The sequence below is a fragment of the Artemia sp. Qi Xiang Cuo genome, chromosome 5 (genome assembly GCF_049724085.1).
Source record: "Artemia sp. Qi Xiang Cuo chromosome 5, ASM4972408v1, whole genome shotgun sequence".
Taxonomy (NCBI): Eukaryota; Metazoa; Arthropoda; class Branchiopoda; order Anostraca; family Artemiidae; genus Artemia; species Artemia sp. Qi Xiang Cuo.
The window spans coordinates 81898306-81915183 of NC_142798.1; the positions used below are offsets into that span (position 1 = coordinate 81898306).

The following is a 16878-nucleotide window of genomic DNA, read 5'->3' on the forward strand; positions in this document are numbered from 1 at the left end:
GACAAAGGGTCACTTTTTTTGTGTGGAGAGGATAGGTTTTGTCAGTACTTGTTGTATGTGTTTATACTTTGGTTCAAATTCAAGGGGTGATTTTTAAGTCCATTTTCATGGCTAGGCTAAGGTTAAAATTACTTCTACTATCTTTTGCCATTGATATGCCAGATTCGTTACTGTAAATAGTGCAGACGCACAAAACTTTCTATGAGAGTGAAGTGCCCAAAAATAAGTTGCAGATCATAGTTTTGAAACTTTGATGAAGAGGTCTTCTGGACAAATCTTCTGGCTGGAAAATACACAAAAACATTCCCTCTCCACTTTTAAAGGTAACATATAAATTTAATTTTTCCTTTTATACTGAGGATTGGTCCAGAATAAAAAGGTATCATCCTCCCATCAGAATCCAAATTATATACAACGTTTAAATCTAATTCTTAAACTGAAAACTTAACAGTTAAATTGCCACTCTCCTTCTGTAATGCCCATCCTGCTCCTCCCGTCATACTATAAACGCTCGCAGAGAATTAAACTAAATATAGGCACCCTTAATAGGTGATTGGCAAGAATGTAGTCAAAGAGCTCATGGTAACAAACTGTATGTAAGCAGCAATTCGGGCTAGTAGTGATTGAAACTCTTAAAAAGAGAATTTTCCCAATATTTGAGGCATCAAAAGTATTTGCTTTGTATTCTGATTCGAAATATAAATAATTTATAAACTTTAAAGTTACCCATTAAAAACTAGGGGCTTGTGAATATTTGCCAGATTTTTGAAAAAAGAGGAAATACTCTCAAAGAGGCAAGGGATCTGGAAGAGAATTGCACCATCAACTTTAGCATATCAGATAGTATATTATGTAGGTTTGAAGCTACTATCAACAAAAATGTGTAATTTTACTTCTTTTTTTCTATTTTTAAGAAAGACGACGAATGGATATTTTTTTTTTTTTTATTCTCAGAGCCGACCGTATCAAACCAATAATCATAGAATATTAGGATGGTGCTCATTTGAACAAAGGTTAAAAGTTTTACCACCGTTTTTAGTAACCAAAAAGATTGCACAAAGAGAATGTGGAGTCTTTTACCATTTTATGGCACGAAACTCCAGTTTCGTGGTCCAAAAACGTGATATCCGAACTAGCAGTGCATAACTGAGAGTAAACAGTGTTGCAAGATAGCTTTGTCGTGGCTAGAGTTGTGAATCAGAAACACTTCTGGCAGAAGAGTTACCTGACAATGAAGAAAATTCTAGCTTCATAATGCATAAACCCTAAACTCTAACCATAAACCCTAAGCTCTGACATGTACCTTATGGGGTTTTGCAAATAATATTACTTTAATATAGAACTTATGACTGCGGAAAAAAAACAAGTTCAAAGTAACAAAAAATTTATTATATTAAATATATTAACCTAAAAATATTAATATTATATTATATTAATATATTAAATACGTAACCTAAATAACCTGAATAACAGATATTCGATACATACAACTAGCTTATATTTAAAGTTTCCTTCAATTTGTTATTTATTAATTTTATTTTCTTTTTTTCCCAGGGTTTGCTAGCTGTGGATGTAAACTGTTGAGATCGTAGTCATAACTTATTCAGAATTAACTAATCTAGGAAGACTTGCTAAAGCTTGATGGAAACTTGATGGAAAATAGACTAAATTAGGGTAATATTTTTTTAGATAACTTAAAAGAAAACCCTTGCACTAAGATTACCCCAAAAAAATTACCTTTTATTGAACTAAACCAGTCCACAAGGACACCAGAGAGAGGAGAAATACTTCCTAGACCTAACATCGAGAAAAAGCGTTGCTTTCCATAATCTCCCTTGTGTTCCTTCACCATAGATAAGACGATTGCATCAAATAGGACAAAACAGCTGCTAGTCATTGCATTAGCAATTATTCTTATAATAAAAAATATCCAAAATCCTCGCAAATGAATAAGTTGATGTTCCATATCCCTTTCTATATCTACAAATTCTAAAGCCATAATTTCCACCTCAGTTGGTGATGTACATCTGGTTAAGTTCACATCTGCATTTCCAAAAAGAGTAAGTCCTTTTTCTTCAATGACATTGAAGTTAATAGGTTTCTCTGTTGTAACACACCCCTGACTATTATTACTGTTAAGGATTGTGAATCTCACAGATGATAATAGTTTTGTAGAGTTCCAGTTACTGGCAATTACTCTTATTTGGGTTTTATTGTTAGAATTATAAAGAATTGCAGATGAATTGTAGCTTTCAAATGTATCAGGCGTTCGTGCGTCAGCAAACAAAGTGCATGTCTGTGAAATAATCCCACAAATCAGTGTACCTATTAAAACGTAACGATATTGACCAAGTTTGTCAGACAGCATACCTGTGAAAATAAAAGAGTGTTAGAGGAACAAGCTTTTTAGAAACTTAGATATGTTTAGAAACTTAGAAACGTGGATAATTTATGGAATTATTAGAATTCCTAGATTGTTTATATTGAGTTTTTTTAATGAAAATGTTAATTTCATAGTAAAAAAAATAAATGGCACAATCAATCGCATCTATCCGTGAAGACAAAAGAGTGTTAGAGGAACAAGCTTTTTAAAAACTTAGATATGCTTAGAAACTTAGAAACTTGGATAATTTATGGAATTATTAGAATTCCTAGATTGTTTAAACTGAGTTTTTTTACGAAAATTCTATTTTTATAGTAAAAAAAGTAAATAGCCCAATCAATCGCATATACCCGTGAAGAAAAACAGTGCTAGAGTTTATTAGATTCTGAGATGTTCTTTACTTTTGAAATCAAAATAATGGCTTAATTGTTTAAATTGAGGGTTTTTGTTTAGTATATGAATTTTCTATGTTAAATATTAAATATCGGCCAGTAGTAATGTCAATTATACAATAATATGAAGAAAAAAATGTTAGAGGAACGAACTTATTAGACACTGAGATGTGCTTTATTGTTGTAATTTCAAGATTTGTTAATTTGCTTTAATTGAGGTTTTTTTGTTTATTTTATGAATATTTTACTTTCAACATAAAATATTCAGCAAATAGCGAAATTAATCGTACACACCTGTAAAAAAAACAGTATTAGAAGAATGCGCTTGTTAGATACTGGAATGTGCTTTATTGTTGAAATTACAGCAGTGGATAATTTGTTTAAATTCTTGGTTTTTGGTTTAGTAAATGAGTATTTTAATTTAAACACCTTTTTTTTATTTTATTGTTCATTTTGTTATTTTCTTTCCTCTCTGAGTTTCATTTTTCAAACATTGAATAAAGCCAACAACACTATCAAACGTATATACATATGAAGAAAAAAAGTGTTAGAAGAGTGAGCTTGTTTGCTACTGAAATGTACTTTATTGGTAAAGTTATGAGGATTACTAATTTGTTATTTTTTTTAATTTTTTGTGCTTTATTTTAAGAACACTTTAACTCTAATGATGTTTCGCCAGCTTGTTTTGTGGATATTTTTTCTACTTATTTTGATTATCATTCTTATCATACTAGGAATGCGGATAAGCTAGTATATGAGAAGAGAAATACAGTGAGATTAGCTCATGTGTTTCGTCACGTAAGTGTAACCCTCTAGAATAACCTTCGGGACACCATTAAGGGCTCTGAATCGGTTTCCTCATTTAAATCACACATGAGAAAGTTCTTACATGGTCAAGACACAGGGTAAGATCAGGTCCTTTGTGAGGCTTTAGTCTTTTCATTTTCTTACTCTTTTTCTTCTTTTTTCTTTCCTTTTTTCTTTCTTCTTCTTATTATTTTTCTTCTTTTTTTTAGTATATTTATTTATATATTATTGATTATGTGAATAGATTAATTGACCAATTTTAATTGGTTATTAATTGGTTAATACATTTTAATTGATTAAGTAATTGATATATGAATTTATTATTTGATTAATTGAGTGACTACGCACAGGCAATTTGACCTTCTAGCAGTGGGTATATTTGTTCAATTTGATTTGTTGTTTTGTGAATTGATCAATAAAGGAATCTCATCTCTCTCTCTCATATTAAATAGTCAAAAAACAGCAAAATAAGCACATACGTGTGAAGCAAAAAGTTTTGGAGGAACGAGCCTGCTTGATACTGAGATGTGCCTTATAGTTGGAATTATAAGAATTCCTAATTTGTATAAGCTAAGGGTTTTTTGTGTAGTTTATGAATATTTTACTCTTAACATGAAATAATCACAAATACCTCTGAAGCAAAAAAGTATTAGAAGAGTGAGCTTGTTAGATGCTGAAATGTGCTTTATTTGTGGAGTTATGAGGATTACTAATGTGTTATTTTTTACTTTTTCTTTGGTTTAATTCATGAACATTTTACTTCCAGTATTAAATAATCAAAAAACAGCAAAATCAACACATGCGTTTGAAGAAAAAAGTTTTAGACGAACGAGCTTGATAGACACTGAAATGTGCCTTATTGTTGGAATTAGAAGAATTGCTAATTTATATAAGCTGAGGGTTTTTGTTTAGTTTATGGATATTTTAATGTTAATAAAATAATCAACAAATAACACAATCAATCGCACATACCTCTGAAGCAAAAAAGTGTTAGAGGAACAAATTTATTAGATTCTGAGATATAATTTATTGTTTAAATTACTAGAATTGCAGCTTTGCTTAAATTTAATGCTTTTTGTTTACTTTATGAATATTTTACTTTTAGCCTTAAATAATCAGCAAACGGCACAATCAATCTTATATACAAGTAAGGAATAAGAGTATTAGAAGAATGAGTTTAATAGATACTGAGTTGTGCTTTATTGTTGCAGGGGCGAAGTTCCAGCATAATTATGGAGGAGGGGGGGGGGGCAAGAGCTTCAAATTTGAGCTGCTTTCACTGCCTTCAATATCGGTTATTGTGTTACTATAAAACGACGTAGATGAGAATGAAATCCCTATCCTTTTCAAAACCTTATTTATCTTGTTGTTCCACTTTCCATTGCTTTTACAAAGTTGGTTCTGAGCCAAAGAAAAAAAGTAAGGAGCACTGCCCTTTCTTGGTTTTGTTTTACTGTTATAAGCACATAAAATTGATAAAAATTAGATTTTTTACAGCATTATAAAACACATCAAAGATGAGATCTGGACAAAGCTGTTTTTTATGGAACTGGTTAAGGAACTTGAAGTTAGGCCATCTTACATCGCTGAGCCTACGAACCCGCTTATTCTGAATTAATAATTTACAGAATGTATAGCAGCCTAGCTGTACCGATCCTGAGACCACATGTGCATGTGTTCTTCCACCTGTTGGGGAGGGGGATGTACCAAGCGGTTAAAAAGTAAGCATAGCCTGTTCCATATTTAAGCCTTCAATAGGACATTTTTTTCCCAAGCGATAACGAAGAAAAGTTATCATTTAGCAACGATATTACTTGGTTAAATTCAAAAATATTACAGAATACACAAAAAAACAATTCACACACATCAAACGAACATAAATGAAGCAGTGGACTCAGCTTTTATTAAGGCCGTCATCAATGAGTTGCTGCAGACGATAGTAGTGTATTTTAAAGTGGGTGATGGGGAGTTTAATAAGCTTAGTTGTTTTGCCAGCTTTACCGTTAATATTAAACTCCGTATCCCCCTTCGATTTCCTTTAACTCCAGCGCCAATCATTGGAGACTAAATCTCACGGTTCAACTACGCATTTTTCCACTAGCCCCTTGCATCGCGTCATTCAGTTGCATGTGATTTGAAAATGACGTCTTAGCAAATCAAAAAGTACACCCTTTAAATTGCCATTGTTGAAACCTTATATAGGAAAATTACAACCCCTCTCATTGAGCAACCAGAAAAAAAACACTTTTTGTATGGGCAGGAGTGATGTGTCCCATTATTTTTCTTCGTTTCTATTGGAGCACTGGAACATCATAGAGAGCTGTTTAAGAACTCATAAAAGCTTATTCTTATGTCTTATCTTTTTTTTATATTCAACATAAAGTGTAATATGGTAGACTAAAGGGGCAATTTGGATGACATTTTTGGAATGGAAAGACTGGTCCAGACGCATGAACATCATAAAGAGCTAATTGTCGGTTCATTTATAAGCTAATTCTTATATACAATTGCTATTAAATAAATTTGACTTAATAAAGCAATCACAAAGTGCCCCATGGCACTCAAGTAGTGCAATTTATTGTTGTTTTTTAATTTAAAAAAAGGTATGTTGTCCAATTAAAAAACTCGGCGGACAAACATCCCCCCATTCCTATGGGAATTCTCCTCCGTGGAGAATCCCCCTGGGAATTGTCCTTATACTTGAAACAGCTACAGTATTTCTTAATTTAGACTATTCGAAAAAAAAGCGTGATTTATTAACTTCTCGTTGAGAATTGGCAAAAAATCTGAACAATGCTTGGCAGCATTGCGCTTGAAACCTTACATTAATTAAAACTTGCCAGGGATGCCAATCGGATGGGAAAAAGTGAAACCTAGAGTTTGAAAATTACCTTCCTATTTAAATCTTTGTTAAAAAAAAATCTAGGACATTTCAATTTTTTTTGTAAATCAGGACATGCAGGGGAGGTATACAGTTCCGAAGTGGGGGACTACCGAATATTTTCTGATGTCTAAAATTCCTTTCACCAAGTGAAGCTCGACCTCCTAGTGCTGATAGTTAAAACTGATATCAATAGATAAAGAATATGGGCTGATACAGCTTAGATGTTAGCATAAAATTTCTAAATTGTGAGAAAATATATACATATATTGTTTGGATTCACTTCATCCTACTTGCAGTAGACATTTCGTACATCATACTGATGCAAAGATAAATGTCTCACAAGTAGTGCTGGTGTTACATGAAGTGCAACTAATAACAGTAATAAGCAGTACATTTATGTCAATTTTTTTTTGGAGCTGGGTAAAACAAATATTTAGGAAATGAAAATAGGGAGAAGTCAGCATGAGTATTATCCCCTCAATCTATTCTATGAGGCCCATATAAAATTAACAAGGGATTTCTATGACACCCTGTGACATCACGACACCCCTGGTAAGACTCCAACAACGTTACTTGGCAAGATTCCGACAACAAGCCCTGGAAAGATTCCCCGAATTTCAGATGACGCAATATTTTGTATATGATAAATCGGAGTGTGGTCACTATTATACATAAGTAGCAATAAATGGAGTCCCTCGCACTTGTGCAATGTGGCTCCTGTTTCCAGGTGTAATATGCTTGACGTTCTTATTTCAGATAGCGAAATTCCCACGACGTACCCCTCTGAACTCCAATGACGTTACACGACTTACCCGTTTTAAATGGTCAGGTGTAATATGGATGACGCAATTTTATGTAACCTCGCGATAGGACCTGTGGGGAATCCCCGCTTGTAACTTAGCGACAGCACACACTTTACGCAATGACGGTTCAATATCATATGTAAGGACGGCGCAAATCTTACGTAATGACAGTGCACACATCACAGTCACATAATACTATTTTTGACATTTCATTTTTGTTTTCGCCAAACGTTTTATATAAGGTAGGCAAACTTTGCGTAATGACGACGCACATGTTTCTTAATGGCAGCGCGCACATCACTGTCACATATACTTCTTGGAAATTTTATTTTTTAGCTGAAAGATAAAAGGCGTTTTTTATATCTTTAAAAGCGTTTTTTTCCTTTCTTTAGTACTTTGTTCTCGCTAGGACTCAAAAGGTCAATTTCCTTCTATTGGAGCAACGCCCAAGCAATAGGACTAAACTGCTATTTCAAGTGCTCTGCATCGAGAACTACATTCTAAAAATAATCTATTGTCCGACACCTGAGATTTCCCATTTTTTGCACACGCTTGAATAGCGTGTTTAATGCCAAAATTTGGAATGCACTTGGAGAATATATATTTCCAGAGACAATTTCTCTCTAGGTGTTTTTAGTAATAAAGAGTCAATGCATGCTTAAATTATTGCAAACACCAAGGTATTAAATACGCATACTAAGCAATAAATCTTAAGAACAATAAACCTTAGATCCAAATAGAAGAAAACGAAGTCAATCATAGCCCTTTATCGCTAGCTAACATTAAAAGAAACCAAATTAAGAATGAAATGTGTTTTACTCTCATGAATTATTTTGTAAATTCTGATAATCTCCCTGATAAGTTCAAAGCCCTGAGAAGGGAAATAGACAATTTTTATTATGATTTGGACAAAGAAATCCTTTGTAGGATAGTAACAGGCGATACAAATAGAAAGCAAACCTCGGTAATACCTGTGTTACCTCAAAACTTAGTAATACCTGCCTTTGAATATTTCCATTCTGATATAGGTGGACACTTAGGAATAACTAAAACCTTTCACAAGTTAAAACATTATTTTTATATACCATCGGCGTTAGTAAGACTTATGGATTTTATAAGTGCATGTGAGGCGTCTAACTGAAGGAATATTCCTCGAACTTGCCCTAATACCCCCATGGGAGGAGTGCCAGTAGCAAGGTTCTCTTTCGACCTTGTTTTATTCGACTTATATGGAACAAGTGGAGGCTTACCTTTTTACAACAGAGGCCATACTTGCGTTCTTTCAGTAAAAGATCACTTTACCGGTTTTACATTTGTCAAAACATTGACAAATCAAGGTGCATACGCTACGAGTAAAGCGTTAGCAAAAATATTTTTAAAGTTTGGCGTCCCTAACAAAGTTATTAGCGATAATGGAAGTAATTTTGTTTCTAAAGTAACAAAAGATTTAATGAGTTTCCTTAAAATAGAAAAATTGGGATCAATATCTACCTTACTTAACCAATGTAATCAATACTGCCTATTCAGAAACGACTAAAGAAAGTCCATTTTTTCTTTTATTCGGGCGCGATTTTAAACTACCTTATCAGGAAATTATAGAATCCGGACAATATTACAATGATACAGAGGACTACAAGCAAGATTTTATAAATAGGATGAGGAAAACCTATAAGGGAGTTAGACAAGAATTAGAAAAATGTAAGATAAACCAAGAAATGAGAAACGAATCCAAAGTCAAAGGGAACATAAATTTTAAATTAGGAGATTGTGTATACCTAAAGAATGAGACAAAGGTGGAAGGCAAAAAACTTTCCAATAAATATTCGGGACCTTACAGAATAATCAAGAAATACGACAATGATTTTACTTTTAAAATGATAAACCAAGACAACGGAAGAACATATAAGGCACATGTTAGCCGTATAAAAGGGGCCAAATACCCAGCCAGGTGGGCACCCAAACCCTCATCTACAGATTCATCAAACGCGGAAAATGAATTCCCTAATTCAAGGCTAGCCGAGTTAAAACCTTTCAATTTCAAACAAAACTATTTCGAGAATCATAGCGACGAGGAAAACTTTGAAGAATTTTTAGCCATGAAAAATCTAGTCATCCCTAAAAGAAAATCCTTAATACCTATACCAATAAGAACACCAAAAGGCCCAAAAAGTTCATCATCAGAAAGCTCGGAAGAGTTAGACTATGCGCTGTCCCCAAAAACCCAATTTTTACCCGATATAATTTCGACCCCATGTCCCCCCAAAAGATTTCTAGATGATATGGTATCACCAGCAACCCCGATAGAGAGACCCCTATCGTTACAGAATAAATTAAATAGAGCTATGGAAACCCCGGGTGCAAAAATAAAGAAAACTCCGCACAGGGATACAAATAAAGGAAATATAAAAAATTTGAGAGAAGCTACGGACATCATCAACTACCCGATAAAAACAAGGCAAAGTACCTTGCCTTGGACCCAGGAATACCCTGAAGATGAAAATCTAGGACAATACCACCAAATAACAATATCCAAAGTCAAGCCCAAGGAATCAGCCTCCTGGCAACAGACCTTGTTACAAAAATACCCCATCCCCCAGAGGATATGGCATTCAAGCAATTGAGACACTCTCCACAAACATTCAACTCCTCCCAGAGTTCCCAAGAATCTTTTAACTTCCCCGAAACAGGAATTCAGCGAGAGGAAATGTAAAAAAAACCCTCCACTTCCAGAGGAGACGAGAGGTATGAAGCAAGGGCAGGTGATACTCCTAAATCGCCAAGGACCACCCCAGAAAGCCCCAATGATGAATCATCAGGAGCTATTTCTACTGAATCTGACGATGAATCACCCCCTGATGAGCTCCAAGATACACAAAAACGATAACCAACTTCGGCTACCGCACATGCAAACAGGCAAAATTAAAACGTCAAAAATTCTTATTGAAACAGTACAAGAAATTTGACCTAATCTCTATGGGAAAGTCAAAAAAGAATAAAACACCAGAAAGCGAACAGGAAGTTACCACGAAATCTGGCAGATTAATTAAAAAACCATATAAATGGAAATATGTCTAGAAATCAAGTACCCAAAAAAAAAAAAAAAGAAAGAAAATAATGCTTAGACGAATTGAGCAAGTTAATACGCAAACAAATTTAAACGAATATGTATAGATACGACACTTCAATGACAGCTATCCGCAAAAGGTCAAAGGAAATTAATAGTTAACTTTTCCAGATAAACTGAATCTCGGCGTGATAAAAAACCCTGAAGATAGAAGCAGAACGAGAATTGTTCAACCCATCCTCAAAAAAAAAAAAAAAACCTAGTGCCACCCTGTTACAGACGGAACGACCATGGACCAACTATTCCATATTCGATCGAAGCTCCTAGACACCTCGGCACAATTGGTAACAGAAAAACTGAAAATCGAGAATATGATAAAAGCCATATTTAGATCTCTTAGTGAAGTTAAAGCTTCAAAAGAAACAATTAACAAAAAAAATAAATGAGTTTATAGTGACTAAGCAAATGGATAAGTTAATGGAAACTGAGTTTATGGAAGTTAAGGAACAGACCGTCAAAATCCATAACGAAATGGAATCAATAAGCGACGGCTTGCTAGCTAAGGGATATAATTACCCCAACCAAGTCTTAAAGTTACAAGCATTATATAATAAAATGCAAGAAATTAGCAAAAAAGTCCAAGAAGACAGAAACAGTACAGTCATATCTGCAACAATAGCGGTACAAGAAGCACTGGCACCTGAGCGAGTAAAGCGCCTAAACCTACAACATAAATACGACCACTTAAAAGCACATAAAGAAATAATCAAACTACAACAGCAGAGCTTAGAAAAACAATTAAAGGAAAACAGAACTGAAATTAACAAATAATTACAAAAGTAAAGAGAATTCTGCTCAAATTTAGTGAAAATGGTGGAAATATGCTTCACAGTTGAAGTTGATCTACCACTAAACCCCCATTTGGAGAAAATTCTTGCTAACATTTACAATGAAGGACCATCACTACCTATGTATTTCACAATCCCAAATCAAGCCACCCATCATCATATAAAACCCCAAATGGAGTCTATTCAACAAAATCCTCCAACGGACTATAACATAATTATGAGGACCCAATACCCCAACGCCCAAGTAAATGATACAGCTGGCCAAGACTCCTCAGAGGTCTCTGCACCACAAGGAACGCCCAAAACACAACCATTACTAGATGATACAGAAAACTAAGGAATATCAATCATGGGAGTTGAACTAAAAAAAAGGAGGTAAAAATTCCTTTCTCGTTTAAAAAAAAATATTTTTTTACGAGTTTGACATAGTAAAGTGGGTGGACCCTATAGGATATAGCGTTTAGCGATAAGATATAGCGAATAACTTCATAAAACGTGCGCAAACACGTTAAACTGGAGGACCTATCTTTCTGCTTAGCAGAATATAGTATTTCCTGAATTTTGGAAAAAAAAATATAATATAAATTCAGCCATAGAAGAGAAAGTGTAGTTGACAGCCGTCGTAGCTTTACCTTTCCCGGGTAGCCCCCGGAGTAGGTAAACATGGGGATCACAAGAAATCGCTTGGCATACAATTGATTTTAGTGCATGAGGATCATTTCCATATGCTGAGTTCAATGGTGTATCAATCCATAACCCCAAATTACAATGATTCAAAACTTAATTTTAATCTTAATGGAGTATTCAAACGTCGATCTGAGAAGACTTTCGGTGTATCGAGCCTCGGAAGGCTTGATATTATTTGTATTTCGATGATTGATAAGCTGAGGGTTCCTTTAGGATCAATCCTACCTCTTCTGAAATTAATTTTATGGGATACCTTATCAAAAAAAAAAATTTTTTCCCTAGTTGAAATTAATTTTAAGTAAGTTTATATATCTTTTCCTAGGTGACATAGATGGATCTTTAATCCATATGCAAGATAGGTCATAACGAAAAGATTAAATTATCAAAAAAAAATCATCCTTATCGGTAAAATAAAAAGAAAATTGAAAGTGGTCAATTGGAACTGAAAACATTCTTCTGACGTTTAAAAAGAATTTAATTATTCAAAGACCCCACAAATCACTAAACGAGACAAAAGAAAAATCTCTTTTCGCAATTTTTTTACTAAATTAATACCACTTATCTTAAAGTTGTGAATGGTTTATGCAGTTCAAGTGACCCTATGTAAAATGCTAATTCTTGGCAACCAATTTACACAGCAAAACTCAAAAGGGCTTTGGTGCAAATAGTAACCTAAAGTATTCTTTCAAATAAAAATCAGAAGAAAAGCCCCTACAAATGGCATTAAACATCTCTCATAAATTAAATGGAAAAAATAACGTCGTGGCTTCTCTAAATTGAGATGATTGGAAAATATCGTTTGGTCTTAAATAATGATATCTTCAATATATTTTTACTTATATGTTGATACTTGATTATTTTTTGATTGTATTTTGGCCTGGCATAATCCAAAATACATAAAATAAGTATAATATTCTGTTTCAAAAGAAGAATAATCGCTAGAGAATTGACCCAAAACAAGAAAAAAAATCAATAACCCTGAACGTGAAAAATAAATCAAAATTGTAGAATTTAAGAGTGCTAACTTTGGCACGTAAATTTCAACCTATAGAAATGCGATATAATCCTTAATAAGAAATATGTCCGCAGATACTAACAAAACCTCGAGGGTAGTATAATTCTTAAGTTATAAAAATAAGCCCCAGAAATACGCAGAACATAGGAAAACCTGAAAAGAAAAGTCTTTATGGCCTAGCCTATTGACCCCTTCGGTTTGTTGAATTTCTTGTGTGGCATAATCAAATGTTAATTCACATATCTTTTAAATCAAGTGTGACAAGCAGCATAAATAAAATTATTTTGACAAACTGTCCCTGCAAACTATCAACTAATCATATATCAATCGCACAGATAAGACAGTCTGGAGAAACAAAAAAAGGGAACCTTCCATTAGTCCAAAATACACGAAAATAGCTATCAATGTTCTAAAATATCGTATCTGAGAGTCACAAGTAAGACAGAATTAATGCAAAAAAAAGACAAATATTGATTAGTTTTTCGACTTTTGATGGCCAACTATAGAGAAAGTATTTTCGTTGACAAAAATTGTTGTACCATAGATTAAAATTGTAACTAACGATTAGCTAACTGACACATTAGTTTTGCAATAGTTAGCAAAAACAGCAGAACGCATACAGCCGCTAGGCAGAGGGCAAAATAATCGTCAAAAACCCTGGCAATTGTATCAATAATTTTAGCTGAAATTACCTTGAAAAGAATGGTAACGATAAGCAGTAAAACCACGCAACTAGAATAACAAGAAGCTACCCTGAGAAAATACGAATAAAAAAAAAACAAAAAAACTTTCTAGGCCAGATGGTTACCTAATTTTCAAAAGAACTTCGCATCATAGTTCAGAGATAATTACAAACCTATAAGTCGAATGCAAGACTCGCCTCAAATAAGACTATTTGCCTACATCCCAGGAATCAGTTATATGTTATATATATATATATATATATATATATATATATATATATATATATATATATATATATATATATATATATATATATATATATATATATATATATATATATATATATATATATATATATATATATATATATTATTATGTTTAAGAGGTAATTACTTGGCAAAAAAAAAAAAAAAAAAAAAAAAAAAAAAAAAAAACTGTCGTCCTAATCCAGCAATTGAGACAAATGTGCATTTGAACGAGGCTCTCACCTTACACATCCATCCAACTACCTAGGATCAAACAGTATACCCAAACCATCAACCAAATAGAAAAGTCCAAATCCATGCAAAGTTGTCATCAATAAATGTAAGTCGTTGTAAAATTACCCACAAAAGCACCTGAAATCTAGCAAAATATTTCCAAGTAAAACCTTCCATTTAGGGCTCATCAGAAGAATACCACCGGCCTTAACGGGTTTCGAGGCTTTATATTCTTTACCCAGCACGGTGGCGCCTCTACCATAAGATCTATATGGTAACCCTATGTCAGGTCAAACCTTTGAAATACATGCATACTAGTCAAGCTACTAGAAATTACATACAAAAAGTATTTCAATGTTTCCATATTCAACTCCCAGAGGTCACTGAAAGAGACCATTCTGGAACAAATGAAGACATGTCCAGATGTATCTTTTATTGGTATCTGAAACCAAATACCAATTTAAAGATCCTCAAGCTTGTTTGAAACCCCTAGAAACTTAAACTGCGAGAAATTATATTAAAATATCATTCAGTATTTCTTTATATTTTTTTGTATATTTACTTAAAAGTTCATTATACATGAAACTAAATTTTTTGAATTGCCAACTAATTTTTTTCGCTGAAAAACCTCTTAAGATCAGTTTTTCGCTCAGCTTTTTACCTCTATTTTTAAAATCTGTGTAATTACTACATATTTTTGCATACCTAAATAATTGGGAATAATAAGCCGAATAAGTAATATTTGAATGTATATTACTTTCAAGATATGGAAAATTAATTACTTCAAGATTAAAATCATCCGTTTTATTATATAATTTAAAAACTAATTTATTATTATTTGAAATATTAATATTTAAATCTAAGAAATGGTTGGAGTGTCCCATCCCATAGCTAGGCTCAAGAATTAACTCTTGTGGATAAATATTTTTTGAAATCTCAATAAACTCTGCACAATTTATTACCAAGAGATCGTCCAGATATCTTTTATTATTTGAAAGGTTATATTTTACGTTGCTTGGGCTATTTTGATTTATCATATATTCATATTCTAATTGACTTAAAAACAGGTCTGCTATGAATGGACTTGCATTCCCACCCATAGGAATATCTACAGTTTGTTTATATAAATTCCCACTAAATCGTATAAATGTATTAAATAGAACAAATTCCAATAAATCGCATACCATATCCAAGCTATAACATCTTGAATTAATAGTACTTCTAAAGAAATTCGTCCATCGGTCTTTTTTATTAAAGTATCAACTTTTAAAAATCCAATATTAGAAAAAATAAAATATTTCTTTATACCTGCTGAAAATTTTTATAAGACAATATTATTGTAAGATATTTAATAAATTGCATTAAAAGAAAATTCCTCGTACCTTGTAGGTGAAATCTTTCGACTAAGAATATAACATATGTGCCGCGTCCTCGACACTACAATCAGTGGTCATTTTAGAAATTTTTTAATTACGGAGCAATATGCTTTAAATTTATTTCTAATTTCACCTAAAATTAAAGATAAATCAGTAGCCGCAATTCTGGTTGGACACCTTGCTGCCCCAGCAATAAAACGTGGTTTTGGTGGATTTTTGTGAAATTTTATCGTCCAATATAAGAAAGGAAACTGTTTGTCATTATCATTTATTTTAATATTGAAATTTTTCAAAATTCTTTCTTCTATATTTTCAATTAAACTATTCTCCTCCATATGGGCCTTTTCGTATGTATTTGTTGTTTGTAACTCTTTTGATAAAATATAACAATAGAGTTTATGACAAATTATGGCAAAATTATTGATAGCCTTATCAACTGGTACAATTATAAATTCATTGTGTAAATTAGCAATTGCTTGTTTCATATTGGCATTATAAAATATTGATTTTTTCAAAGAATCTGTAGGATTATTTATATACATTTTATTTCTTACACTAGTCAAAATCAAATTTATCCAATTCTGAAATCTATCTTGAGTAATTTTCTAATTCTTTGCTCAATTATACATAAATAAGTTTAAATCAGTCTTTAATACAATCATGATATCTGCTGTCATCAGTTTTTAAGAAAGAAACAATTTAGCCCCCATTTTTGTTCTATGTTGAAGATAACGATGCTTTATAATGGACAAATCACCCGTTACAATCTGCTGATAAGTTTGATCCACATACAGTAAAAATTGCTCACAATTACAAACCGGTTTCCAATTACTCCCCCTGTCCAGTTCTTTAATTATTGAATTATAGTTAAAAATCCTTTGACTAATTGTTTTTGAAAATTTATATGTTAAAATTGGACTACCATTATACACCAAATTACATGGAAGGGCATTCTTTACTCTCCGCTGGTTTAAGATTCCTGTCAAATTAATACCGTCTATTTGATTAGACAAAAAATCAATAGACAAATATAATATATTATCCTTGTTTACAATATTTTAAGATGTAATATATTTTGAGATTAATTTTTATTTATCTAAAATACAAACTACATCATAAATTAAATTATCTTTTGAGTTAAATGTTGTACTATTTTTTGCAATCCAGAAAACTTTTATTAAATTATTCTTTGATAACTTATTTAAAGATTGTATTAAACTAGTCATTCCATTATTCTCAAATATGTGACCTAAATCGATTAAAAATGCATTTAAATCTCAGTAATTATTTTTTTTATTTTTCCTATTTCCTCTTGATCGGTTTTTACGTTTAATGGGGTAATTGAAAGAAGGATTCTTAGTTAACCCATTGATAAAATTAGCAACTACATTTGACATGTCTCCGTGTTTCGCAACTCGATCATTTAGCCAAGAAGGATATGCAGTAGCCTGACCCT

General features: G+C 32.5%; 1 protein-coding gene across 1 annotated transcript in view; it reads right to left on the bottom strand.

Moving 5' to 3' along the window:
- The window catches only part of LOC148952623 (major facilitator superfamily domain-containing protein 6-like), a 98274-nt gene that overhangs the window by 46073 nt on the left and 35323 nt on the right, over window positions 1–16878 (bottom strand). Inside the window, exon 4 of the mRNA XM_089089240.1 lies at window positions 1738–2370. Within this exon, the coding sequence (XP_088945366.1) occupies window positions 1738–2370 (633 nt within the window). The remainder of the gene's footprint in view (window positions 1–1737; window positions 2371–16878) is intronic.